Consider the following 15,569-nt stretch of genomic DNA (forward strand, 5'->3'; position numbering starts at 1 on the left):
ATCATTTTTATTATCATGTTTGCTTCTTTAAAATGATTCCTATTTACTGGGTATTAAAAAGTACGTAGATGTCACTGAATTTATATTCCTTTCCTATTTCAAGAGTATATTTCAAATCAAAGGAAGTACGGGTAAAATTCTGTAAGAACAATTACATTCTGCTCTGGTAACCAAAATGAACATAAAATGACTTCAGCATATTAATTAACATTATCAGCAAAAATACGAAAAGGCTAAGAAATAATTTCAAATACATTGTGATTGGCCTGTGACTTTATGTAACCATATGGTAACCCCTGTGTGCAAATCTGAGTGACCAGAGTGGGAATTTCAATGCAGAAACACAGAACACATAGAGGTAAAGACAATTTCCACATGGTCCCATTTGTTTTTACACAGAGTGATATTTCAATGCATGGCCCTGTTAAACAAAGGTCTGTGGGAACTAAATTACTGTAATTACTTGGGTGGGAAGCAGGGGTGGGTTTCTGCCAGTTCTAACCTCTTCTATAGAAGAGGTTCCACAAATCTACAGTGCCGTTTAAAACCGGTTGCCCATTCAAACATCATCAAGATGAAGATCGAGAGGAGGAATTCTGGGAGTTGAAGTCCACAAGTCTTAAAGCTGTCAAGTTTGAACACCCCTGGTTTGTTTTTTCTAAAGGGTTAGGGGTGCAAGGGTCTTGCAACTTGACAGCTTTAAGACTTGCGTGCTTCAAATGCCAGAGTTTCTGAGCCAACATTTTGGTTGCTAAGCAAGAGCGTTGTTAAGTGAGTTTCACCACATTTTACAAGTTGGCCACGCCCACCCAGTCACATGACTGCCAAAGCACTCCCACCCGGTCACATGGCTACAGTGGTGGGTTCCTGCTGGATCGCACCGGATCGCGCGCGCTCCCTTTCAGCGCTCCACCTGGCTTGCACGCTCCCTTTCAGCGCTCCACCTGGCTTGCGCGCTCCCTTTCAGCGCTCCACCTGGCTATCGCGCTCCCTTCCGGCGCTGAAACCGGAAGTACAGTTTTGCCCGGCCCTGGCGAAGCAACGACGCCTGTCTGCGCTCCACCAGCTCGGCTGGGAACGGAGATGTTTCCTCAGCGGAGCGGAGCGCCTCCGCTCCGCTGAGGAAACATCTCCGTTCCCAGCCGAGCTGGTGGAGCGCAGGCAGGCGTCGTTGCTTCGCCAGGGGCGGGGCAAGACTGTACTTCCGGTTTCAGCGCCGGAAGGGAGCGCGAGAGCCAGGTGGAGCGCTGAAAGGGAGCGCGCAAGCCAGGTGGAGCGCTGAAAGGGAGCGCGCGCGATCCGGTGCGATCCAGCAGGAACCCACCACTGCATGGCTAGCAAGCCACTCCCACGAAGCAGGCCCCACCTACAGAAGAGGTTCTAAAAAAATTTCAAACCCACCACTAGTGGGAAGATTGCAATTTAGGATTTTGCATGCAGAAGCCACTGAATGGTTCTTGAAAGAAAATGCATAATTGGACATAAAACATTAATCTAGGCCACCCTTGTATATATTTTATTACAATAAGCAATAACAGATTTATGCCACCTAAATTAAACCAGCATTTATTAAGTCAAAATATCAGAGGAGACAGACCAGATCAGACTTTGGTTGAAACAATTTCTCTTTAACATGGATGTTTAAAATTATAATCATTATGATTACAAAACAATCCCAGTTTGGTTTTAAATATGTATTTTACATTATTATTTTACATACATTTATATTACATTATGTATATATCACGATCTTTAACATTTAGCAATTAGATTCCATTAATTGGTTTTAGGAAAAATATAATATCTTGGAGAAATATTTAAATATGAACGTTTTTGTTGTTAAAATATCCCCGAGCTACCTTGCTATAGTCACTGAAATGGTAGTAAAACTAATTTAGTCAAGTAGTTTTCCAAGCAGAAGTGTGTCAGAAAAATACACTGTGTATATACACATAATTGCTTCTACATTTCTATATTTTACTGGTGTTTTCATGGTATTCAGTTTTTGGTATAAAAGATAACACAGATTTCCCCCCCAGAATTTTTCTGAAGGCAACCTTTACCTCCTGGTTCCTCAGGCTGTAGATTAAGGGGTTGATCATCGGAGTCACTACAAGATACAAAACAGAAGCTATTTGATTGATGTAGATAGACTTGGTAGGTTGTGATTGTGCATACACAAAGAAAACACATCCATAGAAAATACTGATAACAGTGAGATGAGATGTACACGTGGAGAAGGCTTTCTTCTGAGATTTAGCAGACTTCATCTTTAAAATAGTAATCAGGATATAAATGTAGGATGTGAGAACAATGACCATTGTTGTTATTAAAGTGAAGCCAATAAATATAAATTTCAACAGATTATTGAAAGTGATATTGAACAGGCAAGTTGTAATAATGCAGGACCCTCACAGACAAAATTCTTAATGATGTTTGGTCCACAGAAGAGCAGCTGAGTTGCAGGAATGATATGCACTAAACCATGTACAACCCCAGTAATGTAGGAAAAGACTACTAGTTGGACACATTTTATTTGGGACATGGTGACCAAGTAGACTAGAGGGTGACAGATAGCCACATAGCGATCATAGGCCATGACAGCTAGGAGGAAACACTCTGCAGTGGAAAGTGCACCATAAAAGTAAAGTTGAGTAAAACAGCCTGCAAAAGAAATAATCTTTTTCTCTTTTACAAGATGACTTAGGAACTTTGGAGTAATAGTTGATGCATAGCAGATATCCACAAATGATAAGTGAGTGAGGAAAAAGTACATTGGTGTGTGGAGTTGAGCACTGATCCTGATTAAGACAATCATGCCCACATTGCCTAACAGGGTAATAGCATAAAGAGTGAAAAATATCACAAAGAGGATGAGTTGCAACTGTGGATCATCAGTCAATCCAGTGAGTATGAACTCTGTCACCTGCGAGCTGTTTCCCATTGAATCAGATAAATTCTGTGGAAACTGAAAGAAGACAGTAATCAGAATTATATACTATTTGACCAGTGGAAAAATGCAAACAAGAATAAAATATTCATTATGAGAAATGCACTATGGTTTCAATCAAAATAAAATTGCACCTGATTAAAATGTAGCCTACAACTCATCACCCAAGGTGGAGGCACGAGAGGGATGAGAATATGTTATATAACATTCATGTTCTTCATCTTATGTTTGATCAAAAGTACAAATTATTATTTATTTATTTGCAATTTATTTTATTTTATTTTTATACAAACAATCCATCTTCCATTAAACAGTGTGTCATCTGGGTATAAATGTTTTGTGCAATAACAATTTAAATTTACAGTCACATTCATTATTTAATCTATTCTTAGCTTAATACCGTTAGCTTAAGTGTCTAATACTATAACAATCCTCTTCTTGATTTATTTAACTCTATTAACTATATTAAAAAGTATAAACTATTGATGTGTTGAAAGAACACATGGACCAAGAATGAAAAGCCACCTTTGTATGATGTGACAATAACATTAACTTTCTTCCTTAATATAATTAAAGAATAATCATATAGAGTACAGTAAGAGGTAGAAAGGTAGTTTGTGATCTAAAATCTTCAAAGGATGAGACAAGACAGTTTTGTCTTCGAGAGAAAAGGAAACTGGAAATACTTAAAATGTCGGACGGTAAATCTACATGTTGTTATTGTTGTATTCCTCAAATATCTGGTAAGCAATGAAAAAAGAAGAAGTCCTCTTCTCTGTTACTCCTGAATGTTGGTGGAGCAACTTTATCGGATTGTACCTGATAAATGGTATAATAATTTATCACTAGTTTCAACTAGAATTAGGTGTAAAAATAACAGTTTATGTCTTTAATACATGGCAATTTCAAAATTCTCACCCTATTCTGATAAAAATAAAAAGACCCCAAACAGGCTAAACTTACCTATTTACTCTGATCTCAGTGACATCTACAATAGTTTAGAGCATTCCTTCTTTTCTGAATGTAGGTGGATTGCTTCAATATGAAATGAGTTTGGAAGTTCTGTGATGAAATGCAGATATCTCCCAGCTCCAGGATCCTGGTCTTCTTAATTTGGTCACAGTGTTTCCTCGGTTGTTTTTGGTCTGTGCAGGAAATCTTATTTCTAGTGGGAAGCTTGACAGTCTCTAAGTAGTTCCGAACTTAGACAAATGTTTTCTATTAATTCCCATTATCAGAAATGAGAAATGCACTGTAATTTTTCAATGTTTAATTAATAAGCTCCCTTGAGCTTATTAGTTTAGTTCACTTTTGAGAAGTTGAAATTCTCTTGGAAAAATTAACATGACTCAGCTGAGTGTGGAAATGAATATCCAGAACTTTTCTTATATGATATAACCATTTCAACCACCGTTGTACACTCTTGTGTATATTTAATTTTACTTGTTTGTTTATTAATATCTGTCAAGTGTTATAATGTAAATATGAATGATCATACAGTAAATTAATGATGGAGTATCCTATTGATGAAGACATTTGTTTTTGGAGGGAGAGGTGTTGATAAATTTATGTTTCTACAGCTGAAGGAAGAGAAGGGAGTGGAGAGGGGGGAAGGAGCGAGGAAAGAAGGGAGGGTAAAGCTATATATGTATCTATGTGAATAAAGAGAATATGTATTGTTGGAGATCACTGCAAAATCTTCTTTGTTGCCCTCTGAGAAAAAAATGCAATAAAAGTTCCAAGGCCCAAGAACACATCAGTTAACCCACCTTTGCAGGTTCTTCTTATCATTCTACAGGGCAGATAGAAAGAGGGCTACATCTACCTACTATCCCTGTGAGACTTGGACATAACCAAGAAACTACCTTCAACTGTCCTTTTGTTTTGTTTCAGAAGCAACTTTTCCCACATTGCCTGGAAAGCAGAATGGGGAGGGGTTATTCTTTTTTTTTTCCAGAAAATTTTATTGGTTTTTTAAAACATTTATAAGGAAAAGGGTAGGTGGAATGGTATACAAATTTTGGCAGTTGCAAGTATGGCAGACGCCCCCTCCCTCCAAACTCATAAGATACATCTATGTATAAAACATTAATACAAAATTGTATAAAATCAGCATATTAATTCTATAAAAAAATTTCAATCAGCTTATATATTATGATATATAGTCTAGATATAATTTCATTATTACTTTCGGTCTGTTTATAACAATGTGATTTTCTTATTCATTTTTGTGATCTGAGCTTTCTTAGTGTTGCCCCTTCTCCCCCCGCTGGCAGAGCTCCGGCCCCTCCCGTGTCCTGTGTGACCGTTGAAGAGTCTTCTGTTTTTTCTAGGTTCGCTTTATTTTTTTCCATAAAGGCCTGAGCCTCTATGGGTGTATTGATTCTGATTCTTGTCTCCTCCCAGAATATCAGCATCCCTTCAGGCATCAACCATCTAAACCACACCCCTTTCTGGTATAATTTATTCACCAATTGCGAATAATTTTTCCTTTTCTCCCTAATTTTTTTTGGGATCTGCTTCAAGATGGTTATCTCCCTGTTGTGATATGTCAATGCTTGCCCCCTTTGTACACCCAGAATTATGTCTCTTGTGCTTTTCCTAAGAAATTTGATATGGACCTCCCTGGGTACATTGTGTGTTCTGGCATATGCTGAGTTCACACTATAGACCAGGTCTATCTCCCATTCCATCTGTTGTTTATCTTTGTGTATATATATTCAGCTAGGATATTAGTCATGATGTCCCTTATGTTTTCCCCATCTGCTTCTATAACATTTTGAAATCTAAGATAAAAGGACATTCTCTCAAATTCTGTTTTCATTTGTTGGATATCAAGTTCTTTGTTACCCTTCTGCAAAGCTTCTACCCCCCCCTCGCCTCCGCCACCCCACCCTCCACAAGGTCCAGTCTCTGTGAGTTCTTATAAATTTGGACTTGATTCTCTTTAATTTCTTCCTTCATTTCCTTTAATTGTTTCTTAATTTCTTCCTGGCCCTGTATGAGTTGCTGAAGCATTTGTTGCAAATCCATCTCTGTACTCTTAGGTTGCATCAGTTCTGTAATCTTTGACTGTGTGGCAGGACTGGATGTTGCAGATGTCGGTGCAGAGGTAGCAAAGCCAGGTTTTCCAGGTGGTGGTCTTTTTGGAGACATAGTTTATAAAGCAGAGAGATCAGTCAGTGTAGAGACTGGACAGCTGAAGAGGTAGAGCAGGCAGATGAGTTCAGGAGGCAGAAGATCCAAGCAGCTGGGAGTTTCTTTAGTCAGTCTAGCAATAGAGAAAAATTTTCTCTCCAGAGGGTTCAGGAAATAGCAATCCACAAGAGATTCTTCTGGGTGACACGGAGACAAAGACCGGAAGCCTGAATTTTAAAGGTGGAGTCAGGTTTCACAGTTCATGAAGACAACGGAAGTGTGCCATCTTGCCCTGCCAGCTTTGGGCTCAGAGGCATAACAAAGTTTTAAAAGTTCAGAAAATTCTCAGTTCACCCATAAGTTCTGGAGCTAAATCCAATGAAAGTCACTTTTACAGGGGTGAGGCATCATTAGTTGGCTCTCCCCCCTCCTCCTTCCCCTGGGGGCGAAAGCAAAATCTTCTCAAGCCACTTGTCCAAGGGGGGGGGAAATCCCCCTCCCTCTAGCCGCACCTCCAGCAAGAATCCGAAAGTTTAACTTTTAAAAACACTGAAAGGTCCATCAGTTCAAAAGAAAGGGAATGAAGAAAGGAAGCCTCTCACCATACCGCCGCTGCTTCCTTCAAAAGTACGTTGTCCGATCGGCATGGAGCGAGACACATGTGCGCCCTCCGAAACTGCTCCCCGGTGCCTAGAGCGAAGCGGAGAAGCCCCCACCAGCTGCCGCCAATGCCAGGGCCCTCCGCGAGCCGCTCCCTCGGCAGGACGCCTCTCCGGGGCGTCCTGTGCCCCCCCAGAAGCGGGGGAAGCCCACCGGGAGAGCGGGAGCGGGCAAAGGCTTGCCCGTCGCTGTAGCCGCCGGAACCGGAAGTTAACCCACCTTTGCAGGTTCTTCTTATCATTCTACAGGGCAGATAGAAAGAGGGCTACATCTACCTACTATCCCTGTGAGACTTGGACATAACCAAGAAACTACCTTCAACTGTCCTTTTGTTTTGTTTCAGAAGCAACTTTTCCCACATTGCCTGGAAAGCAGAATGGGGAGGGGTTATTCTTAAAGAGTTTTACTGCCAGGGAATGTTTAACACACCTCCCTTTCTATGCAAATGTTTCCTATTCGAATGAAGAATCTGAGAAAAAAACAGCAGGCAGTCTCTGTGAAGCTCGAAGCCCGTGATGGCGAACCTATGGCATGCATTCCAGAGGTGACATGCAGCGCCCTCTCTGTGGGCGTGCGAGCCATTGCCCGAGCTCAGCTCTGCTGCTCATGTGTGCATGTCTCCCACCGGCCACCTGGTCTTCGGGTTTCTGTCATGCATGCATGGGGGATGGGGTGCATGCGGGGGCTTGCACATGCATTGCATTTTGGGGGGTTGAGCACGCACACATTTGCACGCATGTACATGTGCGCTTTGGACACTTGGTCCAGAAAAGGTTAGCCATCACTGCTCTACGCATTGCCAACTACAGTTTCTTAAGCTCGTTATTTTCCCAGCTTCATACTCACCAAGTTTGTTTTCACTGGGCAGCAATGTAAGGACTGTTGGAGAAGACTGAGTGTTTGGAACAATGTTTGCATGCAGGGGTGGTGAGATGGTGACAATGCTTACTCCTGTGCCGATACATGACTCTTAAGAGTTATTTTCTTTTCTTTCTTTCTTTTTTTAAAGAATTTTATTGGTTTTTAAAAAAAATTGGGGAAAAGGGTAGGTGGATATACAAAAAAAATTTTTGGGCAGCTCCATCGTGCTAGAGGTACCAAGTAGACTAGGGGGTGACAAATGCCTACATAGCCGTCATAGGCCATGACAGCTAGGAGGAAACACTCTGCAGTGGAAAATAAGGCATAAAAGTAAAGTTGAGTAAAACAACCTGCAAGAGAAATATCTTTCTTCTCTGTTAACAGATGGCATAGGAATTTTGGGGTGATAGAAGATGAACAGCAGATATCCAAGAACGATAAGTGAGTGAGGAAAAAATACATTGGTGTATGGAGTTGGGGACTGATCCGGATTAAGACAATCATGCTCACATTTCCCACCAGGGTGGTGGCATAAGCAGCAAAAAATGTCACAAAGAAGATAAGTTGCAACTGTGGATCATCAGTGAGTATCAGTTCTCTCACCCATGTGGTGTTTTCCATTGAATCATAGAAACACTGTGGAAATTGGAAGAATGCAGCAATTAGTATTATACACTATCTGCAAAGATAGTAAAGATGCAAAGAAAAATAAAAGATATTTATGATGAGAAATGAGTTATGATTTCAATCAAAATAAAATTGAACCAGATTAAAAAGTTAGCAGAAAGCTCCTCATTACAAAGGTGGTTGTAGATAATAAAACCCCAATAGCCCGAACAGGCTAAACTTACCCATTTACTCTGATCTCAGTGACATCTACAATAGTTTAAAGCATTCCTTCGTTTCTGGTTGTAAGTGAGTTTCTCCTATATGAAATGAGTTAGGAAATTCTTTGCATCTGGGAAGAAATACAGACATCTTCCAGCTCCTGGCCTGCTTAATTTGGTCACAGCATTTCTTCGGCTGCCTTTTGGTTTAAGCAAGAGAACTTATTTCTATTGGGAAAAATGTGCTATTCCCTAAGTAGTTCTGATTTTGAACAAATGGTTTCTATTAACTCCCATTAAAAGAAATGGGAACTGCATTACAACTTTACAATGTTTAATTACCAAGTCTAAAATGTTAACTTACTTTTGAGTGGTTGAAATACATTTGAAATAATAACTATGACTCCCAAGGGTGTGCAAATGATAAGCTGCAATTTTCTTTATATGACACAGCTATTTCATCCATGGTGTTATTTATTAGTGATTATATATTCAGTACTCATTTGTATTTCCCACGGGTCGTGTAGAGCGGTGTGTGGCAGGTGCTTAGCTTCTGCTAATGGTGGGGTTCAGGAAAACCTGCCTACCAACAATCCGAGAAAGTCAGGAGCCCCTGCGGGATGGCGGAGTCCTCTGCACGAACCTGGAAGTCATCCCTCTGCGGGGAAGCCTGTCCTGAGTCTTTTTCCATGGGCACCACTGCAGCTGGTGGGAAGACGTTGTGGTCTTAGAACGGTCTCTGTGGAGCTCCTGTCACTGAGATCTCCCCACCATCTCCACCACCACCAAACACCTACCCATTTATTCCTTGCGAGAATGGAGCGAAGCTTGGCTTCACACTGCTTGCTCTAAAAAAAAGGCATGCCCATCAACATTTGCCTGCCCAATGTGCCCCACATGTTATACCAAACATGGGAGCACAGTTGCCTTGTTGGCGTTCTCGAGAGATTCTCAACCCTGTCCTCACGAAACCCGGTACTCCCCTGATGGGCACATGTACCCGAAGTAGTACATGCAAAGGGCCATCCTCCTCCTCGCATGTGCTTGCGGGGAGAACGGGTGACACGAGAACGGCTTTCTATCGGAACTGGGCCAGAAACAGCTCCATGGTCCAAGGCAACGGCCCACCTTCTTTGGACGGGGAGGGGAGGTCAGATAGTCTCCTCAAAAACTTAGTCTTTTGTGTGGTCTAGGAGGGAGGACCAGGGTCCTTTAGGGCAGTGGTCACCAACTGTGGGCCATGGACCACTCTGGTGGTCCACAAGAAAATTTTGGTGGTCCGCAGAAAAATTATTTGCATTTTTTATATTGCACTAAATACTATTTATCTTTTTTTAAAAATCATTTTGGTGGTTCGTGGGATTTAAAATTATGAATTTAGTGGTCCCTGAGGTCCGAAAGGTACCACTGCTTTAGGGGATGTTTCCAGCAGCCAAACCTGTCCACTGCACGACTGGGAAGTGAACAGAGAGTGCCATGTTAGTTGATGGAAAGCCCATTCTACCAGGCTTATCGAGCCCAGTCTACTGGGCTGAGGAGTTGAAAGTGCTTGAGTTCTCCAGAGAGACGCAAGAAGGGTCAATCTGTTGGGCTCCCTGAGGCCGGTCTGGTCCACTGCACCCCTGACACCCTAAATAGAATCTGGTCTACTAGGTTCAGTCTGCTGATTCGTACAGTATTTACTGGGTCTTAACAAGTACATAGGCATATTGAATTATTTTCCCATCCTGTTGCAAAAGTATATTAGCTGAAATAAAAGCTAGCTATAGGTAGAATTCTGCAAGAATAATTAAATTCTGTTCTGGTAGCCAAAACGAACATAACAATGCAGCATATTAATGAATGTTATAAGAAAAAAATAATAAAATGGGCAAGAAGTCATTTGAAATAATTTGTGATTGTAATTGCCATTAACCATACGGCTAACCATATTAATTTTTTCTTATGTTTATGATATAAAAGACAGTTTTCCTCACAAACATAAAGTATTTTTAAGATTAATTTCAAAGTCTTAATATTCAAAATCCAATGTTCCAATGTTTGTCATTAATATAAAACTTTCTACAGCCAAAACCTTGCCTTATTTTTGCTCTTTATTTTAATTACTTAAAAATTATAAAGATAGATATCCATTTTCAAGCAGTCAAAAGGAAATCTCTGAAAGTGGTAGCAAGGGAAGTGGAACAGTGATGATGAATTCTCTTGACTTCCAATTCTTATCCCATCATGAGGAGCAACCCTTAAGGAGAACAGCTTGGGCAACCTCGTGTCCTCTCTTTGTCCAGAGAGGATTGACAGAGCCTGCCTATTCATGGCTCCAGGTTTCACACAGCTGACATAAATTCACCTGCTTTTTAACCAAATCTATTAAAAAATAATTTAATGCCGCCTTCATTTTTAAACTCTTTTAATTTCAAGCAAAGAAACATGTGTTTTTCTGGGGCCCAAAACTGAATCAAAAGATCAGTGAACTATACAACTGCAGAAAGGAAAAGGATTATAAACATGTGTGTGTGTGTGTCCGTCCGTCCGTCCGTCCGTCCTGAGATTGAAAATGGAGTGATGGACAGGAAATTAGATATTCTCTTCTAAGAGCTTCTGACTTTGCTTATTCCCTTCTCAGAAAATAATAAAGAGAGGCAAGCTGAGAATGGAGAAGCGAATTGGTGCAGAAGAAGATATAAATCCAATGTTCCAAAAGTGCTTTTTAAAGAGGCAATTGGACTTTTTGGACATCCAGGGAAAAAAAACACCTTGGGACAACCATGATCTGGATGACTGAGATTCTCCATAAAAATACAAATACAATGTACTCCTGCCCCCTTAATCTACTGTTGAACTATCATGTTGTTAACATTGGTGCTGAAAAATAGTTGGAGTTTTAGTGAGAAGATGGTGGAAACAATTATTTTGCCATACTTGGACCATGCAGTAAGACTTTAGATAACTTAGACCTCTCTGAATGCTAAGATTATCCAGGCTACCTAAAGCAAAGGTGGGTTGCCATTTTTTTTTACTACTGGTTTGGGTGCACTCCCGCAAGCATCAGGGCAAGTGGGTGGAGCTTCCCGCCGCCGTTACTACTAGTTTGCCCAATCCGGGCCGAACTGGGAGTAACCCACGTCTGAACTAAAGGATAAGAAAGAAATATGTTCAATGTGAGAACAGCTTATTTGAATTTTTTTATTATTATTTTCTGAGAAGGGAATAAAAAAAGAAAAGAAAAGAAAAACTGAAAAAAGGAAAAGAAAAGGCAATTAATGTAAAAGGAACATTTTGCAAAAGATTTTCTGAGAATAAATCTATATGTAAATGCAGCCTAAACGATATTAATATTTTCAGGGTAATAAAATACAAGCATGTTTTCATTCATATTTACTTAGGGCATCTTCCACTTCATTGCTTTCTTTTTCAGAGCTTTCTTTACCTCCTCATTCCTGAGACTATAGATGAGAGGATTGATCATAGGGATCACAACTGTGTAGAAGACAGATACAACTTTGTCTCTCTTCAAAGCATAGCTGGAACTTGGGCGTGAGTAGATGAAGAGGATGGAGCCATAATACAAAGTGACAGCAGTTAAGTGAGAGGCACAGGTTGAGAAGGCCTTCTGTCTCCCTTCAGTGGAACGTATCTTCAAAATGGTTGCCAGGATGAGGACATATGAAGCAAGAATAAGTGCCAGGGGTATAATTACATTAGAAACAACAATGAAGAACAGCACTGATTGGTAGCTCTCAGGCACATTACAAGAAAGTTTGACTAATGGAGGTAGGTCACAGAAGAAGTTATCAATTACATTTCCATTACAGAAGCTCAACGTGAAGGTTTTGATGGTTATTATTGTAGCGTTGATGAAACCACTGACATATGAGAGTGTCACCAGTCCTGTGCATAACTTTCTGGACATGTGAATGGCATACAGCAGTGGGTTTGAAATGGCCATGTGTCGGTCATAGGCCATGGCTGCAAGGAGATAGCATTCACTACAGGCAACGCAAGCAGAGAAGAAGAACTGAGCAGCACAACCTCCAAAGGAAATGCTCTTGTCTTCACAGATGCTATTTACCAGGATCTTTGGGGAATAGACAGAGGAATACCAGAGATCCAGGAAGGATAAGTTTCCAATGAAAAAATACATAGGTGTATGGAGGTTAGAGCTGCCACAAATAAGTGTCATTAATGTGATGTTCCCTGTGAGGCTGGCTATATATATTAATAGAAATATTACAAATAGAATCAGCTGTAGGTTTTGGTTGTCTGTTAATCCCAAAAGGATAAAATTCATCACCGTAGTATGATTTTCTTTCTCCATGAAATATTAGGATTAACTGTTTAAAAAAAATGCTGCAGTTATTTCATCAGATTAGCATAAATTCTCCAAGTCCTATACTTCAGAAACTTAAACATGCAAATTGCAAAAATTAAACATATTCCTTAAAACCGTACACAAAAATGTTGGGGGAAAATACACCTTAAATACACCTACGTATGTTTGAATATGTCCTAACAATGCAATTAATATTTGGATAAGGAAAAATAGAAAACTTCAGTTTCTTCTGCTTCTGCTTAATGGAACTTACTTTCTTCTCAAGAACTATTACATTTTTTTTCTTTTCAGGATTCTTGATGTTTGACACTTCAGTGGTAGGAACCTTGGACGTAAATGAACATGTCATACTAGAATTCATCTTAATGCAAGCACAGACAACTAAATAGTCGAATTAGTGTTTTAGACTTTAACAGAATTTACTTCCACAAAGAAAGAGAGAATAGAAAGGTTTCCATGAATGGAAATTCCAGGGGGAAAAACTGTTTAGGATGGTTGGGAAACTCTGAAAAATGAGATAATAAAGGCGCAAAACAAAAGCAATACATCAGAATGATTGAGTGAGTGAATGCGGGAGGGAGGGATAGAAAGGAGAGGGGAGAGAGAGAGACAGAGAGAGAGAGAGACTCTGACAAACTGAGGAACAGAAAGAAAAGTATAAAAATGGGAAGAGGGGTGTTAGCCTGAATCTGCAAGAAAGGAGTCAGAAAGGCTAAGGCACAGAATAAACTAAGACTTGTAATAAATGTCAAAAATAACAACAAGGTTTTTTTTTCAATATGTAAAGAACAAGAAGAGAATCAAGGAAATTTTCAGTCCATTAAGGAAAGAAGATAGCAAGAAAGTGATGGGCAGTAGGGAGAAAGCAGAACTCTTTCTTTGCACCTATCTTCATGCAAAAGGAAAAATAGTCCAACCTATCAAAAGCAGCACTTGGGAACACCTATCTGTTTTAAATGAGTTCAAAATCCTGGACCAGATGGTTTACATCCATGGATATTTAAGGAGCAGATGTGAGATACCACTGAACATAATCTTACACAGCTCCTGGAACACGGAACATAAAGAGCTGTAAAAGAGCTGATGTAGTTCCGATCTTCAAACAAGGATAAAAATGGATCCAGAAAACCTCAGACTAATCAGTTTAACATCATTACTTGGAGGGGGGAAGCAGCGGATTTGTCAAGAAATAAAGTGATTAGTAGAAGCCACATTGGTTTGTTGAGAACAGATCATACTAGACAAACCTTATTGCCTTCTTTGATAAAGTGAATAAATGAATGGACCAAAAAAATGCTGTGGATATAATAAACGTCGGTAAGGAATTTGTCAAAGTAGACCACAGCCTACTTTTTGGTAAGAAAGAACAAAGTGGAATAGACTAATCCACCACTAGATGGATTTGCAGATGGCTGACAAACAAGACTCAATGAGTAGCCCTCAATGGAACTACATCTACCTGGAGGGAAGCATGCAGTGGGGTACCTCGAGGTTCTGTCTTGGGTCCAGTGCTCTTCAACATCTTCACAAATGACCTAGACAGGGGAATTAAAGGGGTACTCATACTATTTGGGGATGACACAAAAGGTGGGGAATTGCTAATATTTCGGAAAATAGTCTCAAGATTCAGAAGGATCTTGACTGACTTGAACATTGGGCTCTATTCAACAAGATGCAATTCAGTGGTGAGAAAAAGTTAGGTCCTGCAATTAGGAAAAACCACGTGCACAGGTACAGGATAGGCGGTTCTTGGCTAAACAGTAATGCCTATGAAAGGATCTAGGTGTCCTGGTGACTTAAGTCAGCAATGTTCTGCGGCTGGAAAAAAATGTCAATACTGTCCTAGGCTGCATCAACAGAAGGATGGTACCAAGATCACGAGAAGTGATAGTATTGTTCTACACCACATTGATGAGGTTGCCTTTGGAATACTACAAGCAGTTCAGGATGCCATGATACAAAAAAGATACTGAAGCCTTAGAAAGTGTACAAAGAAGAACAAATATAAGGGGACTGGAAGCTAAATCCTATGATGAACAGCTAAGGGAACTAGGTATCTTTAGCCTAATGAAAATAGACAGGGATGACAAGGCTGCAGTCGTCCAATACATGAATGGCTAACATAGGGAAGTGGTATATATTTACTCTCCAAGGCATTTGAGGACAGGACAAGAAGCAATGGGGAAGCTCATCAGAAGGAGATCCAACCTGGAAATGAAGAATTTTCTGACAATGAGAATGATTAATTAATGGAACAGCTTGCCACCAGGAGTTGTGGATGCTCCATTGTTGGATGTTTTCCAGGAAAGATTGGACAATCATTTTTCCAGGGTGGTATAACCTAAAGGTTCCTGCCATGGTCAACCAGTTTCTAGCCTGGTCCCCAACCTCTATACCAAACTGGCTCTGTACTCTGTACTCTCTGCTTAGTGTTGAACAATTTGCTAAACAGTCCATTAATTCTCATGCATACTTCTCTTCCATCATAAACTGCTCTTATTGAGTAATCACTTTTCAACTCCATACTGACTCAAAATATTTCTTAATCAAGGTCTATTCACTATATCTGATGGTTTTTTAAAATCAACTAAAACCTGCATTACGCTTACTTTTTAACGTTAATATCCTTCTCATTGGCCCCCTTTTAAACATTCTTTCTCTTACATAAAACTGCACTTTTCTTCCCAAAATTGACCATGGTCCAAATTTGTTCATGGCCATCTTTTGCACCTATATAGTCAGAATCCTGAACAATGAACAGACTAATTTCCAAGTATGTTTGCTTTCACTTATGCAACTTTGC

The 15,569-nt window shown here is 40.1% G+C and overlaps 2 protein-coding genes and 1 long non-coding RNA gene across 3 annotated transcripts in view; all 3 read right to left on the bottom strand.

Annotated features, from left to right (window-relative positions):
* The window catches only part of LOC309384881, a 435,034-nt gene that overhangs the window by 358,069 nt on the left and 61,396 nt on the right, over positions 1 to 15,569 (bottom strand). The gene's annotated exons all lie outside the window — the stretch shown is intronic.
* Positions 1,971 to 2,944, bottom strand: LOC309384109 (olfactory receptor 5J3-like; the record flags this gene model as incomplete). Its single annotated transcript, XM_081937298.1, is given in 2 exon segments — positions 1,971 to 2,380; positions 2,383 to 2,944. Coding segments are annotated over 2 exon segments (972 nt in total).
* On the bottom strand, positions 11,816 to 12,751 carry LOC309384110 (olfactory receptor 9G19-like; the record flags this gene model as incomplete). Its single annotated transcript, XM_081937299.1, has 1 exon — positions 11,816 to 12,751. The coding sequence occupies one exon, from the start codon at positions 12,749 to 12,751 to the stop codon at positions 11,816 to 11,818; it is 936 nt and encodes a 311-aa protein (XP_081793425.1).

The sequence above is a fragment of the Natrix helvetica genome (assembly GCF_964273705.1).
Source record: "Natrix helvetica genome assembly, chromosome: 1".
Lineage (NCBI taxonomy): Eukaryota > Metazoa > Chordata > Lepidosauria > Squamata > Natricidae > Natrix > Natrix helvetica.